Consider the following 20,688-nt stretch of genomic DNA (forward strand, 5'->3'; position numbering starts at 1 on the left):
TGATCCTAAAAAGGCACTATATAATATTCCTAAGTTAACTCATAGCTTCAGCTTGCACACATAGAATTTTATATTTAGGTAAACTGAGATGATTTTATTGAAAATTTTTTTGTTGATATAAATTAAGATGAAGCAAATCAACATCACGAAACAGGCACATAAACAATCAGAAAGAGAAGAATACTGCAATGGATATGGGTGGTGGCACTCAGATAGTTTTATAAGAGTTTGGTATATCTTGCAAAGTTTTAAAACAATTTGAAGAGTTTTTTGTATCCAATTCATGCCTCTATCCTGCTGTTGAAATCTAGGTCATGCTAGTTAACAATATAAAAGAAAGTTTAGCAAAGAATCTCTTTTCATAAAAAACATGAACAGCAATCCAATTTGCGATTGAAGAGAAAATCATCAATAAAGAAGCATCAGCAATGACGAAACTAGTTTTTTTGATATGACTTGATAACATTAAGATCTAAATCTACTCGTTGAAGTTTTTTTCATTCAAGTGGCCAATAACTACATTGTTCACAAAATAAAGATAATGCTGCCAAGTGAACCAAATTTCACCCAATACAGCAAGTGCTTCTTGTTGAAGGGATTGATATTCTCGAAAAACTTCATCCCTAATCTTATTCTTTTCTCCATAATACTGAGTAACACTTGTTTCCGTCGTTTGTTGTACTACATCTACGATGAACATTTTCATTAAAATGTAAACTAGCCAGTGCAAGCATGAAAGGTGAAAATACTTTCGCTGTCATTCTAAGAGTATTTATCATTCTTAGATTTTAATCTCACAATGTAACTATCATTATAATGGACATGAAAATTGCCCATTCAACTGACCATCACACCTGTTACATTGTGTACGTATGTACCCATCCATGAAAAACCATTTTTGGATGCCAGTGTTTTAGATTTGCATGGAAAACCTTGATGAAACATGTTTGTGCATCTGTTAATAGCCTCTATATATCATAAGGAGTATAGTCTTGGTCAGTATAGGACTTAGCTAGACAGTGAGAGTTAATTTTAAGCAGACAATCCATCAAATACATATAACTAATACAAAATGATACAAAACAAGGGTATATCTAATCAGTAGCGGGTCTTAAATTATAAATTTCAATACATATCATAGTTATCAAATTAATAATACTTACCACGCTTGATCCAGTTTCGTTCTTCAGTTCTTCATGGCAACACTCCTTAAAAGGCTGGCCCGTGATATTCTTGTGCTCATCAGAGATATGGTGTTAAAAAGATTTCCATTGTCATAAAATCATGTATTGAAAGCCAATCTTTTTCGATGCAGCGCACCAATACAAATGGTTCCAAGCTATTTTCATCCAAGCACATATAACCCAAAACATTTAATTTTCCCAGCTTTTTACATCTTTTTAGTAAATGATCTAGCTACATGCGAAATGTCAGAGTAATATTTTGTTTCAGGAGCAAAATCTCCGATCTATTTGTTCATTCTCATATGTCTATTAAAGAGAAATGTTGTGATGCCATGTTTTTTTTCCTTCATGAATTGAAAGCTTCTTTTCGAACTTTCAAGCTCAGTCTATTTGCTGCTTCCCGTTTCATTTGCCTATAATAAAGGTAAAAGTTGAAATATAAACATGTACAAAATAAGAAAGTACTAACAGAATAGCTGCATGCTCTTTTTAGAATGAGCATTTATAGTAATGTATAACACTATGTTTGGTTCACATAAATTAAGGCAACAGTTTGGTACTATCTCTTTACATGAAAAGTCTCAAAATGGATTATCTTTGTGATACTTGTGCTAAACAAAAAGTATGCACCATACTTGGCTGACTGCCCAATTTAATGCTCGGGCAAAACTAGAACGTTAATTAGGGGTATATATTCATATATTCAGCCCTGCCCTGCTGATTTCTTTTGTTTGCGATGTAAATATCAAAAGAAGTCAGCAGGGCAAAGCTGAATATATTAGTATCCACCCCCCCCCTTTAGCGTTCTAGTTTTTCCACTGATTAAATGGAAGCGTGTATCAACAGCCCACACAATTTCTTGTATTTGTTTCAACTTCTGAATCATCTTGTTCCTATATGTTTCCCTATAACACACGAAGAATGGAAAAAGGAAATTATTTCGATTGTTGTATAAAGTGCCAAAAACGGAGGTGCCTCTTACTTAAGGAGACACCACAATTCAATACAGCAAAGTTCAACAAAATACTTACTTTTGGATACAACGTGATATATTTCTAACGTGATATAAATACAACGAGATCTATTTCCTACTGAATATTTTCCAAATACAAGAGGTTGAGACTTCCAGACTAATGAATTTTCGCCGCAAGTAACGCATTGATATTGCCTGCTTTTCTACATTTGAATCATATTGTAGTGAACAGATGAGCCAGAATTGAATAGAATACCAGGAATTTTGTCCTATCATATGGAGGAGTTTAGGAATCGATCCTAAAAATAGTAATAGTGTCATGCTATTTCTCTGTAAAAATATGTAATAAGAAACCAGCTGAATTTGAACCTTATGAAGCTCAACTTTCATTTTCCCTGTGGATCAAGATGTATGGGTATTGCATGAAAAAATTTAACCACAAAAGCTTCACATAAAAGTCATTGAAGTTGAGGCCTCTGATAATGAAAGAGCTTGAAAAATGCAGTGAGAAACTTTGTTATAAGTAACCACATAATAAATGGAAACTTATTTGATTCTTCCATTTTTAGAATCATCGTATCAATTACATCATCATCATCATCATTATCATCATCATCAACAACATCGTCAACATCATCATCATCATCATCATCATCATCATCATGTGGTTTGAGTTTGACGAGTAATCGTAAGTAACGTTTAAAAGTTCTATTTTAGTCTGTGTAATATTTGTGGCCATGTGATTCATTTTATAAAAAACAATCATTGTTGTTACTCATACGTATTCAACCAACCATAAAGCTAAATAATATAAAATATGTATCAAAACGATAGCTCTTATTACTTTTGATTTTATCATTTTTAGCACCATTGCATTTCGTCAGTCTGCTTAGCAACACGCTTTACACCAGTATTTCAGTGGATATAACATCTCTAATAATCTATTAAAAGATCAGAAAATCTGTTTATCAGACCAACAAAAAGTAGTGTTCACATGAAATATTTGTAATTATAGTAACGCGTCATAAATTACCAAATCCAAATACTGAAAAGGAAGATATTTAGAATGGATTCGGCAAGTACAGCGCACTCGTAAGGACTTTCAAGGTCCACCATTGCCGTACAGATCGTCAGGTTGGCAATCGTGTGTTGTTTGTTATGACCACTTTTCAAAAGACTGCTTGAAAACATGAACCCTCTAGCAACTTCCCTTTGCTACATAAGTCAAGCACGTCTCAAATTGGATGCTATCCAAACTATTTTCAAACGAAAGGCAGAAGCTGCAACAGCAGTTCTTCTAATGTGTCGGTTGGTGTATGTTCTAGTGGCAAAATTAGAGATGCAAAACTAGATCGTCGGCCGGTAGATTATATATTTTTTCGTATATGCCCATTTTGCTGATTAGAACACCATTGAAATAACACCCTGTCCAGCACGGATGTGACAAATATTAATTATTTCTGTTTTTGGTTTTATAGATGCTTTCTTCACTTGTGGCTTCTTCAACATCATCAGATTCGGTTAATGAGCCTGTGGAGCCCATGATGAGGGATTGGAATATTTAAGTAATATGGGCGGCAAAGAGAAAATGTTTTCAGAAAAATATGTGCAAGTTAAAATGAAGGGTAAAGTAAATCGTGCTTATATGCGTATCAAACGTACATACAAAGTGTAGAATTTCCATAATTATTGAATAGTTTTGCTAAAATTTCACAAACAGCTGGCTATAAATGCGTAGCTTAACTGCTGTATTGTTATTAGGTCGGGGGGAAAAATTGTTTGCTGCTAGCAAGGAGAGATCACTTGAGCTATTTAAAGAGTGGAAGCCTTCTATATGTAAACATTTGTACTGGTGTGCTAACAATGGAGAAGAGAAGCCTGTCTGAAAAGCCCTATCTAACCACGTGATCCACACATTCCAGCCTGCAAACATGGTTAACTAGCGGAACGGAAATATTTAAGCAGCTGTAAGAATAAATATACTCTGAGAGTTCTAGATACATCTAGTGAGGTCTTATTAGTTTTTTTAAGAATTTGTTTTGAGCGTTTTGATTTATTTTAAAATTAAGTGGCTTCATATATTTATTATACATCCGTGCATGTAAAAATTGTTGTAAAGTGTAGTTTAAAGTGTAAAAAAAAGAATAACATGGACTATGAATTAATCATACCTAGCTTTTTTTAGATTATAAAGCATATGCTCGACTATCTGAAGTTGCATTCAAGACGACTGTGATGAAGGATGTTATGCAGTTGTCTACAAACCGTATCACATCAGGAGTTGAATCATTCCATTCCCTGCCAAATCACATAGCTCCAAAGAGGCTACATTATAGTTATCATGGAATGAAAGCAATGTAATTGTGTAAAAAATGGCAAATTTAGTTGAATAAGTTTTTTGTATGTTTAGGTACCAAGCTGCTGTTCTTCATCACAACGAAAATGTGAAATGCGCACAGGCTAAGACGAAGTGGGGAGAGGATAGATAGGAATTCCATAATTTTAGTTTGAACAAAGGTATATTGCTCAACAAAAATCTGATCATAGTCTTATTCCAATAATATGCCTGAGCTAAAGTACAGTATTTCGTTAATATTTCACAAACATCTGTGATGATTTTTGTGTTTGTTTAAGAAACTGAGCACCCGGAGGCGAAGGACCATTCAATCACATGACCCAAGGAATTTTTAATTAAACTCAAAATTTCAAATGTTGTCGGAGCTATGGTCGAAGCCACGAGGGCTAGTCGATTCATCGGTAATTCTAGTTTTGTATATGTAATAGCATGGTTTCGAGTACAATTTGGGAAAAACGTGCACGAGTGAGTTTTTCAAATACTATCAAAATTGCTCGAGTCCGAAGGACGAGGTTATTTTAATATACGTTAACGTACTGTTGCTTTAAATTTACAATGCACAACACATATCCAGTTCTTTTTTACCCGTGTTTAACAATTTTATCGATGGCGGTCAATCAAACACAACAGCCATTAATGTACAATTGGTACTACTCCAAAACTTAACAGGTACAACTCAGGTACAACCCGGGTACATACCCAGGTACAACTCCAAAACTTAACACACAACAGATGATTTGATGGAAGCTTCCGAACCAAGACCAACTAGATGATATCAAGGAAAATTTGGAGTAAGCAGTCTAAATATTATGTAAAAATTATTTTTATTATTCTTTTCCACTTGTCAATAAAAATCGGGTCATATATATGTTTGGATTAAAACAATTTTTAACTTTTTCTACTAATTGGAAATTTCTTAATCTAAAAATGTTATGGATATAGAACATTTACAACCATACATTTGCAAATGATGTATCTATTAGCTTGGTGGGTTTAACAATCAACGTCATAAAAAGTATTTTAGAAGTGTGCTCAAAGACTCAAAACAATGAATATTTATGTTAATCTGTCATTTTTCGTAACTCTATGTTTACACCAGCTGTTTTAAAGTCCTGAACCTATTTAATAACATGAGTTTTTATTTATAAGTTATGCTAGCCTCTTTTTACCTGGAACTGAGAAAGACACGATATGGAATGCAATATGCTGGAAGTATTAGATAAAAGATCAAAAGATGGATTGGCGATAAAACAATAAACACTGAGCTTGATGAGTGAACTTTAAATATGAAGTAGTTTTATTTCATAAGTTGCACCTGTTGTAACAAAGCCAGTTAAGTCAATATTCAAGTCTATTTACCTGTCATTTAAAGATATTTTATGTGCCACACACCAAATATTATAACTGACACATCTTATTTTTAACAAAACTTTTCAGAAATTTTGTCTTTACATCTTTGATACAACCGGTCTTACTTAACTAATCATGATTTCGATTAAATTTTGTTTTAAAATACAAGACATAGACTCTAGAAGCAGTTTTTACCAAAATAGTTTTGTTCTTATAACTGTATGGCTTATTATGCATCACATGTGAAATTACTTCATATATGAAATCATTTCAAATATGAAGTGTTTCAATTTCACATAAGGTTTCACATATTTTGTATATGAAATTCTAATGTGAACATTTCGTAAGGGAACGTTGAAATTCAACGTTCAGCGAACGCTGTTTGTACGGCTAATTTCTACACCGATAACGAACGTTGTATCAACGTAAATAAAACGCCAAAATGACTGCTTTAGATGATGCTCTGATGCTAAGAAGCATGAAAAATCTAAGTGGCATTTGACTGTTTTTGACACATGGAAAACGTATGGAGCTAGTGAACGAATTGATTGTAGTATGTCCCTCGCTAGAAGAAATGAGATTCAGCGTCACAGTGAGGAGGTAAGACCAAATCAAGAAATTTTAAAAACTGCTACTGAGGCAGTGCTGTATCTGTCAAAGCAACAGTTGCCATTTAGAGGTGACGATGAGTCCGAAGGTAGCTTGAACAAAGATAATTATAGAGAGTTGCTCCAATGTTTTGCTAAGTTTGACTCCGTATTTGAGCGTCGACTGCACAGTAGACTAGCAGAATCTGATATAGTTTGTGAAAGAAGATTTACTGAAGTCTCCCCAAAAATTGAAAATGATCTTTTTAGCTGTCTTGATTTCATTATTGAGGATAAAATCAGAAAGGAAATAAATGATTGCACATTATGAGTGTTCAGGTTAATCTGATGTGTCCACCAAAGAGCAGCTAAATGTTTTTGCTCAGTTTGACAAAGCAAGTGAAATTATAGAGAGGCAATTAAGATTTGTGGATGTAACTATAAACAGAAATGCGACAGCAGTAACACAAGTTGTCAAAGATAAAATTAGTGAGTGTTCTGATATTAAAGACTAGTTTTGCAAACATATGATGGTGCTTCTGTCATGTTTGGCCATATCAATGGTGTTCATGCATTGGTTCTACAAGAGTCTCCTTTTGCCCAATTGGTTCATTGGGCAGCTCATAAATTGAACTGGGTCCTATGCCAGTCAGCCTCGTCAATTTCTCCTGTTAAATCTTTTTCATTAGTATAGGTACATTCAGCACATTTACAAGCAATGCCACAAAAATAAAAGCTTTTCTCACACCTAACAACCTGGTGAAACAAGATGGTATTATCGCTCTAGATTAATCAATGTATTGCACAAAAACTATGGAAAACTTTTAGATATTTTTGAGGGGGTACTTGAACAACCAGCTGGGTGGGATGATGAGTCATTAAGTAAAATAAGTGGCTTACTGCATTATTTTGATAGCTTTCTCTTTTGTTTTCTAGTGTGTGTTTTTTACAGGATTTTAGAACAGTCCACAATTTTGTATTCCATTCTTCAAAATAGGGAAACCCATTTTAACTATGGCATAAGCAAGATTGACAATTTCAAGCAGTTTATTGTGTCACTTCGCACAGATCAAGCTTTCGCCGAGTTTTACCAAACTGCACTAGAAAAAGTATGTCCACTAGCAACCAGAGCAGATAGTAGATACAATTACAAATAGCTTAATTTTGAGATTATTGATTCCATTAAAGTCATGTTAAGTGAACGATTTCAAGATATTAATCAGTTCGAGTTTTTAGACCTTGTAAATCCTAAACTATTTACTACATGGAAGGGCATAGTTCCACAGGGCATAGTTCAATCTTCTCAAAGATAAGTATAGTCCTCTTTTTGACATCCAAACTTTGGAGAGTCAAGTTTCCTTCATTTACAACGACAAGGACGATTACAAAGAGTGCAGTAATGGGGTGCTTAAATACATCTACAAATTTTATCTCCAGTAGAGAGGACATTTCTTGCTTGAAAAGGGTAAAAAGCTATGTGAGGAATAGAATGGATCAAGGTCGGCTTAGCTCTTTGTGTAGAATATCTATTCACAAAAATATCATTGAACAAAAGAGGAATCAGATGTGTTGCAAAATGAAGTGTTTGAAAAATTTGTAGAAAAACCCAGGAGGCTGGCCTTTCTTTATAAATGATGGGTATTGTACGCGTTTTAATATTTGTTCTTATGGTACTTCATTGAGAAAATTGAGCATTACTATAAGGAAAAAGCCATCTCACTTTACCTGCCCAAATTAAAGAAGTGTAAGCTAACTAGTGGAATGGTAAAGACAATCTCTCCCTGTGCATTTTAGGAAGTGTCGTATACTATGTTTGTTTTTGTGCTACTACAAATTTCTTATGTTTTTCAGGGCAGTGATGAGTACGATTCATTATGTTTTAGGGAACAGTTGTTCCTGCGTAACGTTTCACTGAGCCACCTTTAGTACATTTTTAACTAGTTACAGTTTCGACGATTTACACATTAAGAATGCAGCTAGTAAAAACGGGTTTTTATAACTTATTGTACAAGGAATAATTCGCCCTCCAAATTTCAAAATTTTCCTGTGGAGTATGTCCGCCGAACCCCCTAGTGGGGGTCGCGCCTCTGGCGCAACAATAGTGGGCGGGAGTTACTGTTTTCCCTGGCTACGCCACTGTCGTTCATTATGAAGTAAAATTGCGTAAAGAACATACAAACACACAATAGATTTCTCTATGTTATCTGTATGTTACGTTCTACTTGCAGTTTCATCATACTTTATCCAACGATTCCATATTTCATCGATGGAAATATGCTCATCAACGCGTAATATGAACAATGATGAGTTAGATTATAATTTATATGTTACGTATCTAACATGTTGTACTAGTCCAGATTAAATCACAGTCCGTGCTTTACAGCATGCCTTCCCGTGAATTCCGTGTAATATGAGACTTTCAAAGCCAATGTATACATTGCATACATATTTACTTCTCCAACAACAAGCATTGTCATCCTGTCTACTCAATAATCATAGTAAGAGGTGATCATTAGTTTGTTTTCTGAATTTTGTATAAAACACTGCAAGAAAATGGACAAATCTTAAACGAGTCAATTAATCCCTCGACATCGAAAAATATATTTGCATTGTTACACCAAGACGTATGGAATGGCCAGCTCTAAAACTATTTGGCTTCATATTCTCTTGTTCGTTCTCAAGCAAGAATTATTGAAAGGTCAGTCAAGCCCATACATTATGTAAAATTAAGCAGACGAAGTGTACTTATTAGAATGAGTATTAGAAATTCTTTGCTGCGTATTTTATAAGAAATACCATGTTAAATTAAATGAAGATATAATCTTCGCACTTTGCTGGACAATTTAAGCAATCGTCTCAGGACCTGAAAAAATCAGGTGACTCAACGGGACTCGAACCCATGACCTCTGCGGTGCCGGTGCAGTGCTCTGACCAACTGAGCTATGAAGTCACACAGTGGTGAGCAGGTCAATATTGTTGGGCAAAGTGCGAAGATCATATCTTCATTTAATTTCAAACACCGCACTGCATAAAACATTCATACGACATTCCTTTCACGAGAAAACATGAGCCCAACAATATTGTCCAGCAAAGTGCGAAGATCATATCTTCATTTAATTTCAAACACCGCACTGCATAAAACATTCAAATACCATGTTAATTAAATTTCATATTGATGAAATGGTGTTTGAACAGGTTTTACGTGTATTGATATGATGGCAGATAATTGCCAATGTTATGTTGTCAATTGTCAAAGAATCTTTACAACTAATAAGATTGTAATCCATGCATCGAGTGTACGCGAGACATTTATTAAGTGACAATTTATATTAAAGAAACGTGAATAAGGTAATAAAAATAGTTTATTTCAAAGTAATAATGACATTAAATTTGGGCCTTCTTTTTATCTTTCTTTAAAGGGGAACTCCACCCAAAAATAATGTTGGTCTTAAAACTTTGTCTGTCCCGTGAAAATAAATATGCGGCAATTTTTTTGTTTGTTTGATTCAATATTTTCACAAAAAATGAGTTGAAATGCTGCAGCTAGGGCATCTGGTGCGTGGGAGCAGAAATATGTCAGCGGCTTGTATTGACGTCATATCGTCAATTGCTCCTCAAAGCTTTATGTAAAGTCATTGCACAGTCATAATAAACTTGCGTCAAAATGCTTCTCCTAATCACAAAATGTTTCTTTTCGAAACGTCAGAATTTTTTATTCGTAGGTATATACACAAGCAACTTTTATAGCTTACATGCAAATATTGAGCTGGTTATTTGTATTCTGTTTTAATAGAACGGTTTCACATCCATAAAGGCCATTACGCACAGTTTCCGCACTACATATAGAACTTGAATGTCGATTAATATTATTTTTTAAAAAATACGGAGGTTTCTTTGTGTGGAAACTGTGCGTAATGCCGTTTGCTTGTCCTCCGAATTCAACCTTAACAACAGTTTCCACTGATGTGAACCCAATCTATTGCCCTTAATAAACATTGAATAATAATAAACATGGTTGTGTAACTCATTACGGTTAGAAAATAATCCTACATAAAACCATTGTAAAAATAGCCTTTCGTGCATAGAATTAAGGTGTAGTTTCCTTGACGTAAAGTATGAACTTATAGTTTCCTAATTATTGTACATAATTTCCCTTTTTTAAGTCACATTTGGGACGAAAATTTATTTCCTACGCACGAAACCATTGGTATAAATAGAAGTAAAATTAGAGACTACGCAGTAGAGTTGTTATTTGATAAGAAAAGTCGTACTTCTTTCTTAATAAAAATTCCATAACTAAGAATCAGAGTGCAGATCAATTTGGACGAACTAAACGAATTCTGCGACAATGGTCAACTGTTGTGTTCCGGGTTGTACAAATTACTCGTCGAAGTCAAAATCTTCAGGTGTTAGTTTCCACCTTATTCCGAAAGACCCCTCACGTCAAAAGGCATGGATTGCTAGAATACGGAGAGAAAATCTACCTCCTCTCCAATACTGTTACGCTTGCAGCGAGCACTTTGCTCCCGATTGTTTTGAATCGGACCTAAGACAGAAACTTACACCATGGCAACCTTTAAAAAGGCGACTGAAGCGGGATGCAGTACCATCGATCTTTTCATTTGGCCCTCAACCCAGTAAAAAGCGTCTGTCTAGCGAGCATCGTACAGAGAAACGTCAGGCTGATCAAGACAAGGAGGAAGTTAGTAAAAGCATTTCTTGTTAAATTTTAATCAAGAAAAAGTTATAGCCTAAAGTATATTCTAAATATTTCTATTTTTTCTATTTTCAGCTTTCAAATGTTTTAGAACAATGTTCCTCCACAAATACAAATGTTTCTTAGTGGTTGAGCCTGAAGCAAATAACAGTTGTGATTTGGATGCGTCTGACAGTCCTGAAGCATTGCCAACTAATTATTCCTCCACAAATACAAATGTTTCTTAGTGGTTGAGCCTGAAGCAAACAACAGTTGTGATTTGGGTGCGTCTGACAGTCCTGAAGCCTTGCCAACTAATTATTGCAAGCCAGAAACCAAAGATGCATCAACACAGTGTTCATTTGTTGTGAGGAGTTTACATGCCATGGAAGTCCAAACTACACTGTCGATGCTGAATACTGTGGATGCAGAGGTTGAAAAACAAACACCCTCATATTGATCACCAATATGATGTGTGGCATTTGTCTAAATCTGTCACAAAAAAACTAACAAAGAAGGCTAACATTAAGGGAAATGATGACTTGACCCATTGGATTAAGTCCATTTCTAATCATCTTGGGGGTGCTCTGCATGTTGTAACAAGAATGCAGAAGAATTGATGGAAAAATGGAAGTCTGTCCTTAACCACATTTCCAACAAGCATTTCTGGAAGGGGAACACATATTTTCATCAATGTTGCCACCAACAATTAATTCATCGACGTTGAATCAGTGAAGACAACTTTTGTACTACTTAAAAAATGTTCATTCTTAAATATTAACATAGCAAAACCTTTTGCTATAGCTAGTTTCACCACTGCATTACACAAACTATTTATGTAATTAATTATAGTTATATTATAACCAGTGTAATAGCCAAGCCAAATTTATAATCATTTCTTTGTAAATCTGTTTTTATTTTTTTGTAATAAATTAATAATAATAAATGTGCATAGCATGACCTATATATGAGCTGGCTATGCCACTTTAATATTGACATACAAAGTAATTGTAATGGGTATACCTATATCATAATAAAATACTTCATTCATCAACATAGTGAAAGCCTTCAAATTGAAGTTCCTCTGCAAGGCCAGGTGGAGGAAATGTTTCTCTAATGCGAGTAACTGCGCATGATGGCAAGATGACTCTCACTCTCTGTCCAAGACACCCCAGCACCATCTTGCCAACTGTCTATATGCAATATGGTGGTACAGTTTGTCTTCAGGCCCATCATATGCTACCTCATATTGCTGCTTGTACTGGTACCAAGCTGTTTGTAAAAGCCACCTGTTAAGACAAACAGGCTCAAAACCAGGATGTTGTGTAATGCACAAAGGGACTTCGGTGGTCTCATTCGTTTCTACTGCCTCTAAATTTTTGTCACAAATATTGGAAATCTCTTTGCAGCATAAACATTCCTCGTTATTATCCATTATTTGGCAGTTACCACATTGACACCTGAATATGTTAAAAGAAAGGATCTTGAAAAGTAAATGTCAACACTTCAATAAAAATTGTATCTTACAATAAAAACTTTAAAATCTAAAGTATTATGTGTGTGTGGACGTGGTCAACTTCAAAAACTGAAAACGTACTTTTGAGATAGAAACAATGGTCTAGAATAATATAACATTTTACTACCCACCATTCAAGATTGTCGCGCCGAGATTCATCGTCAATATACAAAAATTCCTGTTCTTCGTTATCCTCAAACTGGTGAGCTTCTTCGTGTTCATCAGCCGGCCATTCGGGCTCAAACTGATATGGCCGAATATTGTTTGTTGTATTGTCTTCCATTTCACTATCGATTGGTGAATTAGGCCGAGGTTCTTCCAAAAAAGCCATTATAAGCGATTGTTTTGTTTTTGTGCTAGGCTGTGCGTTATTATTTTACTTTGTTGTAAACTCAACTCCAAATCGGTTTGACGATATGACGTCAAAGTAATTTCCGCTGACGCTTTCTGTGCCCACTCTGCTAAGCCTCAAAACAGCTCAAATAGCGCACTTGAAGACGCGATTTTGTCAAAAATAAAATAGCTGATGTAAAAATTTCAAAATATAGTAACCTTTGCATAAAAATGGAACTTTTAAGACCAACATTATTTTTGGGTGGAGTTCCCCTTTAACACTAAACGGGAAAAATACGAATTTGAAAATACAAATTTTGGCATTTCATAGTTTATACCAAAGAAAGAGATGCAAATCATGATAATACCATGACCTGACCACTGGTGGCTTGCACAATTTAATATCCATAAAATGAAGTAGATTCTTGAAATTAATTCATAAATTGTAAATCTGTAAATTTTGTAAATCTCTATTAAACATCAATATGATCAAAATTATACTTGAAAAATTCTCATGATTTAAACGATTTTCCTTGCGCCTAGTTCTCAGTTAAAAATTGGCCAGTAACAGGCTTAGATTGCTTGTCACGTGACATCACACGTGCTGAAATCATGGAAAGTTAATTCCTTAAGGTGGTACTATGACGAAAATTTTGCCTCTCGTTTTTTTTCATAGATTGATAGTGTATGTAAAAAATGTCTTCTGGCGAAATTTTAGCGCAATGTATTTCATGCTGCTCGGGCTACGTAGCAATAAAACTTGAACTTTAAGAGCCGCCATTAAAATGTGCCATATTTGAATTTTCAAGAAGGAAGGTGTTTGTGACGTCATAGTCTTAACTCACGGCTGTTTACAATATAACACTATATACAAATAGAGATTTAAAAGGTTGTATAACTCAATTTTTTTACATGCCTTCAACACCCTGTGTCGTGCAAGGTTGCAGTAATAAGTCTGATAGAAGTACAGGCATTTCATTACATAAAAGCTCAAACGACGAGTCTTTGAGAAGAATTTGGGTTAAATTTGTTCAGACGAAGCGCACAAACTTTAATTCGATTTCGCGCGAAATTCGATTTATGATTTGTTCGAATCACTTCTCGGATGATTGTTTTGAGCGTTTATTCCATTTGGGTGGTATGACTAGACGGCTCAAACATGGTGCCGTACCTACTATTTGGAAGAAATCACAAACACCAACAACGTCAAGAGAGCGGCGTCAGGTTAGCACAAGTTGCAATTATTATATACTTACACATATTGCAGATGATAAATTTTCACAATTTGGGAGAACCAATAATACATCCAGGCAAACCTTAATATAAAATATACATTTATACTAAGGTTTTAAAGGAAATACAAAATGAAGTGTCCGTATCATGCGATGACCTTTGCTCTTTAAACGTAACGAAGCTGCTTGAAGAACAAATTCGTTCTGGCAAACTTCGTTAAAGCCAGGGTGATCCAAAATGCATTTCCTTTCATCGATTTCGAACTGATACATTTTACCACGGCATTGCTCTATTTCCATGAAGCATCGGCACTCTTGAGGGTTGACAACAAGATCCAACGAACAATGGCCACATTTACACCTTTAATATTGGCCAAATTGTATGTTTCCATAAAGTTATCATAGCTAACGGCAGACGATTCAGATCAAAGTAACACACTAAGAATGACATCTTACCATGAAGTAACATCAACACGGGCATCAAAACGATCTTGCAGCATGTCTTCAACCCGCCGTTCTTCTGCGACTGTAGCTTCGTACTCAGCAATTTTATCGGGCGAAGCAAGCGGTTCAATATTATGCAAATGGAAAATTTCTGAATTAGATTCGTTCGAATTTGCCGTCACAAATTCCGATGAAGAAATCGATGCGTTTGTCTCGATCAAAGACTCAGAGAGCGAGCTAGATCTCGATGAATTTGACATTTTTTGCTCTGTTTATGTATTACTTTGTATACTTTCCAATGTGCGCTTCTTGCCGTGTTAAGACTATGACGTCACAGACCTTTGCTGATTGCAAATATTCAAAATGGCCGATTTTAATGGCGGACATGAAAATTAGACATTTCAAATGTTCATAACTCCCTCGTTATATTATTATTTTTGCTTACATTTTACAAAAGCAATAATTGATATGTGTTTAAACTATTGAATGCTAAAATCGATGATTTTTTAACGTTAAGTTTTCGTCATAGAACCACTTTAACTTACCTCGTGCATTTTAACGACAAATTTACTGGCATTTGTCATTGAAATTAAAACCAGTTTTAGTTTCGTTACTATATGCCATCAACAACTTGTATTCAAATACATTATTGCATGTTTTAGACACCGCTCACTAAACCGTTGAATCAACTTGCATATGACCTATAGACTATAGTCAACTGTCACTATGCGGAAACCCTACAACAACGGACATAATTTCTAAATATCTGAATAAAAAATTCTGAATTGAAGTAATCGGTTTTACGGTAATAACTACAGGTACTTTATGCTCCCCACACACACAAAAAAAACATCTTCATTGTTGTCTTTTTTGAACATATGAGCATATTATTATACTCTAACGCAGGTAACATATTTTAATGTAGGCGTGACCCGACAAATAGTATTAGACTAATACTTTATAACCAGAACAAGACAGCAAACTGGTGTAAATATTTTTACAACTTTGGAAATTTCCATCACAATTCCCGGAATACGAAATAACCGTGCCATGTTGATCTTCTATGTAGCCATGCACCGGGTTGACATTTACATAAACACCTCACTTATTATTCCATTTTTTGTTGTTTTGTTGTTATATTTTTTTATATTATTTTGTAACTAAGATATTTCCGACGATTGCGCGTCGACTGCAAGATAGTTTATGTTTGAATGCAAAGGCTTCGCACACTGCAAAAATTCATCCAATAAATTGTTCATAAATACTTCAAATGGAAGTATTCATTCTATAAATTCATCCCATATATTGCATTCTTCTCATGGTTGTTAAGAATTATTGTTTGACACGTCTGATATGAATTTTCATATTACATTTTTAAACGTTTCTTTTTATTTTCACGTTATGTGAGTCCAACACGACCAGGAGATCATTTTTTTGTCTATAAACAATTATTGGATGAGGTTGAGCATGATATCAAGAATTATTTAGACCGAGGTCAATGTTATATGCCGAAGCAAAGCTGAGGCGGATAATATTGACCTCGGTTCGAATAATTCTTTATATCATGCAAAAAACGAATTTAATAATTGTTTTATTATTCACCTCAACTAACTGAAATATTATTAAAACTGATCAATGTAAAAAATTTCAAATCTTCTCTAATGTTCCTTGTCGGACATTTTTTCACGTTCTTCTCGTTTTAATATGCTGTACATATGCTCAAAACCTGCCTGGTCCCTTTTTTAGTGTTCTCTTCATTCTCTTTGCTCAAATATAATAGTAATTTTTTTCTTTTTTACTTTTATTTCCGTTGTATAATCCTTTGTAAGTACTTCGGTGTATTAACAGTTTCACTTCAAAATATAAGTGTGTTAAAACTACACGAAAAAGCGTATTTTTCTTTGTCCATTTTTACCACACGTTAACACGTGTGTTATATCTGCACGGATAAACATGTGCTAAAATTACACGAAGAAGCGTGTGTTTTTTTTTCGTCCACTTCTACCACACGTTCACACGTAAGTTAAATTAGCACGGATAGATATGAGTTTAATTAACACGATGATATGTGTTGAAACCTTACGAGAAAATGTATTAATTTTTCTCGTCAAAACCACACGGCAACATGCGTACAATAACGACACATTTTTCAAATGTGTTAAAACAGCAATATATACAATACAAGTGATGTTCATTGCTTACATTGCATCAATACAAATGAAATGTTTATATCTAGGTAAAAATAATGAAAAGCAAAGAATAAATTAAAAAGACACATGTGTAAGAAAACAGGAAATATATATGCATGCATCATACTTACGTGACTGATCCTACTGTCACTGTAACTACAGAGTACGTAGATTGTCTTTTGCTTCATTTGGTCTTGACTGAATCGACCACTTTTTGTAAGAATTTCATGTCTGCATTGCGAAAGATGAATGTTTAGGTGCAACAAATGTGCTCAAGAATGCTGGAAGCCCTTATAAGATGATAAAAAAGTGATCAGTTATTACCAAATCAAAGTAAGCAATATCTTATCAATAATGTTGGGTCTTGATATTAAACCAAAATATAAACAATATGAAAGATTTATGCACAATGCTTTGACTTTTTAAATTTTAATGAATAATAATCACAGTGGCTTGCGTTTTTTGTGCTATTTTAACATACATGGACGCAAGTCAGCACGCGTGTTTTTTTTCATTTTAGCACACTTATTTTTTTGCAGTTTAATTAAAAAGAAATCTCATAAAGCGAATAATATGAAATTTTACATAAAAAGTCCAAACTTGCTGAGTGCATAGTGTTTATGAAAATAACTTTTCTGATAAAATGGTTGGATGAAGGCTGTGAAATGTTACTGAAAGTGACCTTTCATATAGATACAATTGTCTTCTGAGTTTTATTTTAGTTTCATTGATATTTTTACGTCGTTTTAATGTGCACTAATTATTGAATAGCAATAAGATGTGTTTATAAACACACTTAGAAATGACTTTTTGAGATAAGTTAAAAGGTACTTAGGATTATTTAATTTTGTTTTTTTTTTCGACACAAAGGCAGAGCAGTTGCGTCTACAATCAGGCCAAGTACCAAAATCATCATTGTTGTCAGCTCATTTGTTTCATCAACCAAATTTACAGACAGCATAGAAATTTTGGCGACAATACCATCCTCCGCAAGTTTTCCAACTGTGCCTACGAGTAGGGAACACACAGTCACAGCAGTTACGTTTACCACCACGCAAAGCGTCGATCAAAGAGCAAACCAATATGTAACTTCTTCATCTTTACCTATGGGTAGTGATCAATGCAAGCATGATGCTAAATCAAAACTACACCATCACGTTTGGCTGTTGATATGGATTGGTGGTGGGATGTTTGTTTTGATGCTGCTTTTCATCGTTGCTTTGTTATATGTAAGTTACAAGTGTTTGTATAAAATCTTATATTCCAATTTTTTGTGTCAGGAAAATATCAAAATCTGTTTATTTTGAGTAAAACGTTGGAGCGAGTGAATTCCAGAAGCTGATATAAAATTTAGTTACAGATGCTAAAAAAATTAATCACTCTTAAAAATTGTTCCTTCTATGTTTTAAAACAAACTCACAGTTCTCTTAAACGCATGCATGGAAGGAATAATCAGCATGTCTATACATCAGAGATAAAATTTTATCACATGGGTAACGCTTTTAACAGTTCTTTCTAATTGTCTATTTTCTTAGTATAAAAACAGAATGCTAACGAGGCGAGTAAGGTCTATGAAGGACTTTAGTCTTCCGATTAAAGAAAATGGGGACTGGATAGATAATCAAGACATTTCTCTTTGGCACAAGAGAGCTTCAGAATTTATGTCTGAAAATCCTGTTGCCCTAGAAAATCTTAATGATACTACTTAGTTATGAAGGCATTAACATTCATTACATACAGCTGGAAAATCTATCTTTCTAAAACCATACTATCACGTATTTAGTTTTACTTAAGATGTGTTTTAATCAAATATTGGTAGGTATAGTGCAATATCGAACAAAGCCAACTTTCAAAGATTCTTTGCTGCATTTCAAGAATGGACTTGAAATTTCAAATAATTGTTAGTAGCTAGTAGTCACTACACTGTAAATTTTAGGGGGTAAAAGTGATCTTTTTTAGGGTAGTATTTACTACCTTCAGAAGGGTAATTGACTAAAGAGTAATATTTACTCTAAAATCTTGGGTATTTTGCTATCCTTAGTTTAAATTTTACCCTCAACATAATGGTAACATTTACAATGACCGTCTTTGGGTGTAAATGCAACATGTGGGTGTAAAACTACTCCGTGTGTTTGGTGCAATGCCAAGTGCAACGCATTTTTTAAAATCAACATGGCGGAATTAAGCAAGAGTGAAAGAAACATGCTTCTTCGTAAACAGAGTCCAAACCACTTTGTCGGAATATTAACATTTATGGTCCATTTCTCCAAGATTTCTTGAATAAAGTAAGTATATATTATATATATAAATATACAAAGTGTATAGCAATGTGCCCTCCCGGCTATCACCATATTAAAATGGTGACTCCTGCACTTGGGACACAGGACGTACGGTTACACATAGTCTGGATTGTATTGTAGAGTCATCACAGTGCTCAAACCTATAAGGTGAGCTTTGCATATCGGCAAACGTCTCCATATGGGACTCTCTACACAATCCGACAGTGCTCAAACTACGCACGTGCAGTGAGCGTAATATACAAAGTGTATCTCCCGGCTATCACCATATTAAAATGGTGACTCCTGCACTTTTGGACACAGGACGTACGGTATATATATATATATATTGATTTACAATATATTTAAATAACACCACGTAATGTAAGAGTTGTAAACGACTACTAAATACATGCTCTCGTTACTCTGAAAGTCTGAGCTCCCTTGTATCTTGAATAGCCTCTTGTATTAAAAACCATTTAAGATATTTGGGTACTATGGAAAAGGCTGCATTTTGGCATTTCGGTTATACAAAGATGCCTGTCTGTACGGCTCAGAGAACATGCAACCAGACTCTCTTCTAGTGCAGTTGGCCCAGCATTTCTCTGAGCGCGAAAACGCTCAATTCCTGGCGACTCTACAAAATCAGTTCTCATAACTCAATGATCTCCCTTCACCTCCCAAAACTCCCTCTCTTATAGAAAACCTTGTATTCCACAACTATAAAATACTTCACTCAACCAAATCTATCAACTACCACATTCTTGCTTTTCTTGAAGCACTACTTATTAAACATAACAAACTTTTTCTCAACACGGGACTTAAGGCTAGCAAAGAATTACTACTCTTTTCTTAATTTATAACACACTCATTCTACCAGTCGGGTCGGCAGTTTGAATACATCCTTTTGAAATACTACACCTCTTCCAACTCATTGTAAATGTCACACTATTTAATTTCTTATGAATGTTTTATGCAGTGCAGTGTTTGAAATTAAATGAAGATATGATCTTCGCACTTTGCTGGACAATTTAAGCAATCGTCTCGGGACCTGAAAAAATCAGGTGACTCAACGGGATTCGAACCCATGACCTCTGCGGTGCCGGTGCAGTGCTCTGACCAACTGAGCTATGAAGTCACACAGTGGTGAGCAGGTCAATATTGTTGGGCTCTTGTTTTCTCGTTTCCAACATTCATACGACAGAGAAAAGAAAATGTGACCTGCTCACCACTGTGTTTCATTCAGTTCTGATTTCGAATCAAGTCACCTGATTTTCCTGAACCTGTCACAAAGTCATATCTTCATTTCAAACACCACAACATTCATACGACATTCCTTTCACGAGAAAACATGAGCCCAACAATATTGACCTGCTCACCACTGTGTGACTTCATAGCTCAGTTGGTCAGAGCACTGCACCGGCACCGCAGAGGTCATGGGTTCGAATCCCGTTGAGTCACCTGATTTTTTCAGGTCCTGAGACGATTGCTTAAATTGTCCAGCAAAGTGCGAAGATCATATCTTCATTTAATTATTTAATTTCTGTTGCTT

At 34.7% G+C, this 20,688-nt stretch overlaps 2 protein-coding genes, 3 long non-coding RNA genes and 1 other non-coding gene across 7 annotated transcripts; 4 read left to right on the forward strand and 2 right to left on the reverse strand.

Moving 5' to 3' along the window:
* Positions 1–2,771: 2,771 nt before the first annotated feature.
* Positions 2,772–4,528, forward strand: LOC124456027. 2 transcript variants are annotated; one of them, XR_006952078.1, is made up of 5 exons: positions 2,772–2,845; positions 3,173–3,291; positions 3,636–3,782; positions 3,919–4,124; positions 4,343–4,528. It is a non-coding gene; the product is annotated as an uncharacterized LOC124456027 (long non-coding RNA). The 2 variants fall into 2 exon arrangements; XR_006952077.1 differs by lacking the exon at positions 4,343–4,528 and having other exon boundaries at positions 3,919–4,237.
* Positions 4,529–4,530: 2 nt separating this feature from the next.
* LOC124456026 lies at positions 4,531–5,942 on the forward strand. The gene is made up of 4 exons (XR_006952076.1): positions 4,531–4,674; positions 4,792–4,914; positions 5,183–5,304; positions 5,663–5,942. It is a non-coding gene; the product is annotated as an uncharacterized LOC124456026 (long non-coding RNA).
* A 4,856-nt stretch (positions 5,943–10,798) lies between these two features.
* On the forward strand, positions 10,799–11,394 carry LOC124456083 (THAP domain-containing protein 2-like). Its single transcript, XM_047006619.1, has 2 exons — positions 10,799–11,156; positions 11,243–11,394. The coding sequence occupies exons 1-2, from the start codon at positions 10,799–10,801 to the stop codon at positions 11,392–11,394; spliced, it is 510 nt and encodes a 169-aa protein (XP_046862575.1).
* A 902-nt stretch (positions 11,395–12,296) lies between these two features.
* LOC124456084 lies at positions 12,297–13,102 on the reverse strand. Its single transcript, XM_047006620.1, has 2 exons — positions 12,794–13,102; positions 12,297–12,606 (listed from the first exon to the last, which is right to left on the reverse strand). Exons 1-2 carry the CDS (start codon positions 12,991–12,993, stop codon positions 12,297–12,299), a joined length of 510 nt encoding a protein of 169 aa, XP_046862576.1. The 5' UTR covers positions 12,994–13,102.
* A 4,642-nt stretch (positions 13,103–17,744) lies between these two features.
* Positions 17,745–18,877, forward strand: LOC124456065. The gene is made up of 2 exons (XR_006952092.1): positions 17,745–18,089; positions 18,396–18,877. It is a non-coding gene; the product is annotated as an uncharacterized LOC124456065 (long non-coding RNA).
* A 1,323-nt stretch (positions 18,878–20,200) lies between these two features.
* Trnaa-ggc lies at positions 20,201–20,275 on the reverse strand. The gene has a single exon. It is a non-coding gene; the product is annotated as a tRNA-Ala (tRNA).
* Positions 20,276–20,688: the final 413 nt, after the last annotated feature.

Source organism: Xenia sp. Carnegie-2017, unplaced genomic scaffold (assembly GCF_021976095.1).
Source record: "Xenia sp. Carnegie-2017 unplaced genomic scaffold, XeniaSp_v1 HiC_scaffold_41, whole genome shotgun sequence".
Lineage (NCBI taxonomy): Eukaryota > Metazoa > Cnidaria > Anthozoa > Malacalcyonacea > Xeniidae > Xenia > Xenia sp. Carnegie-2017.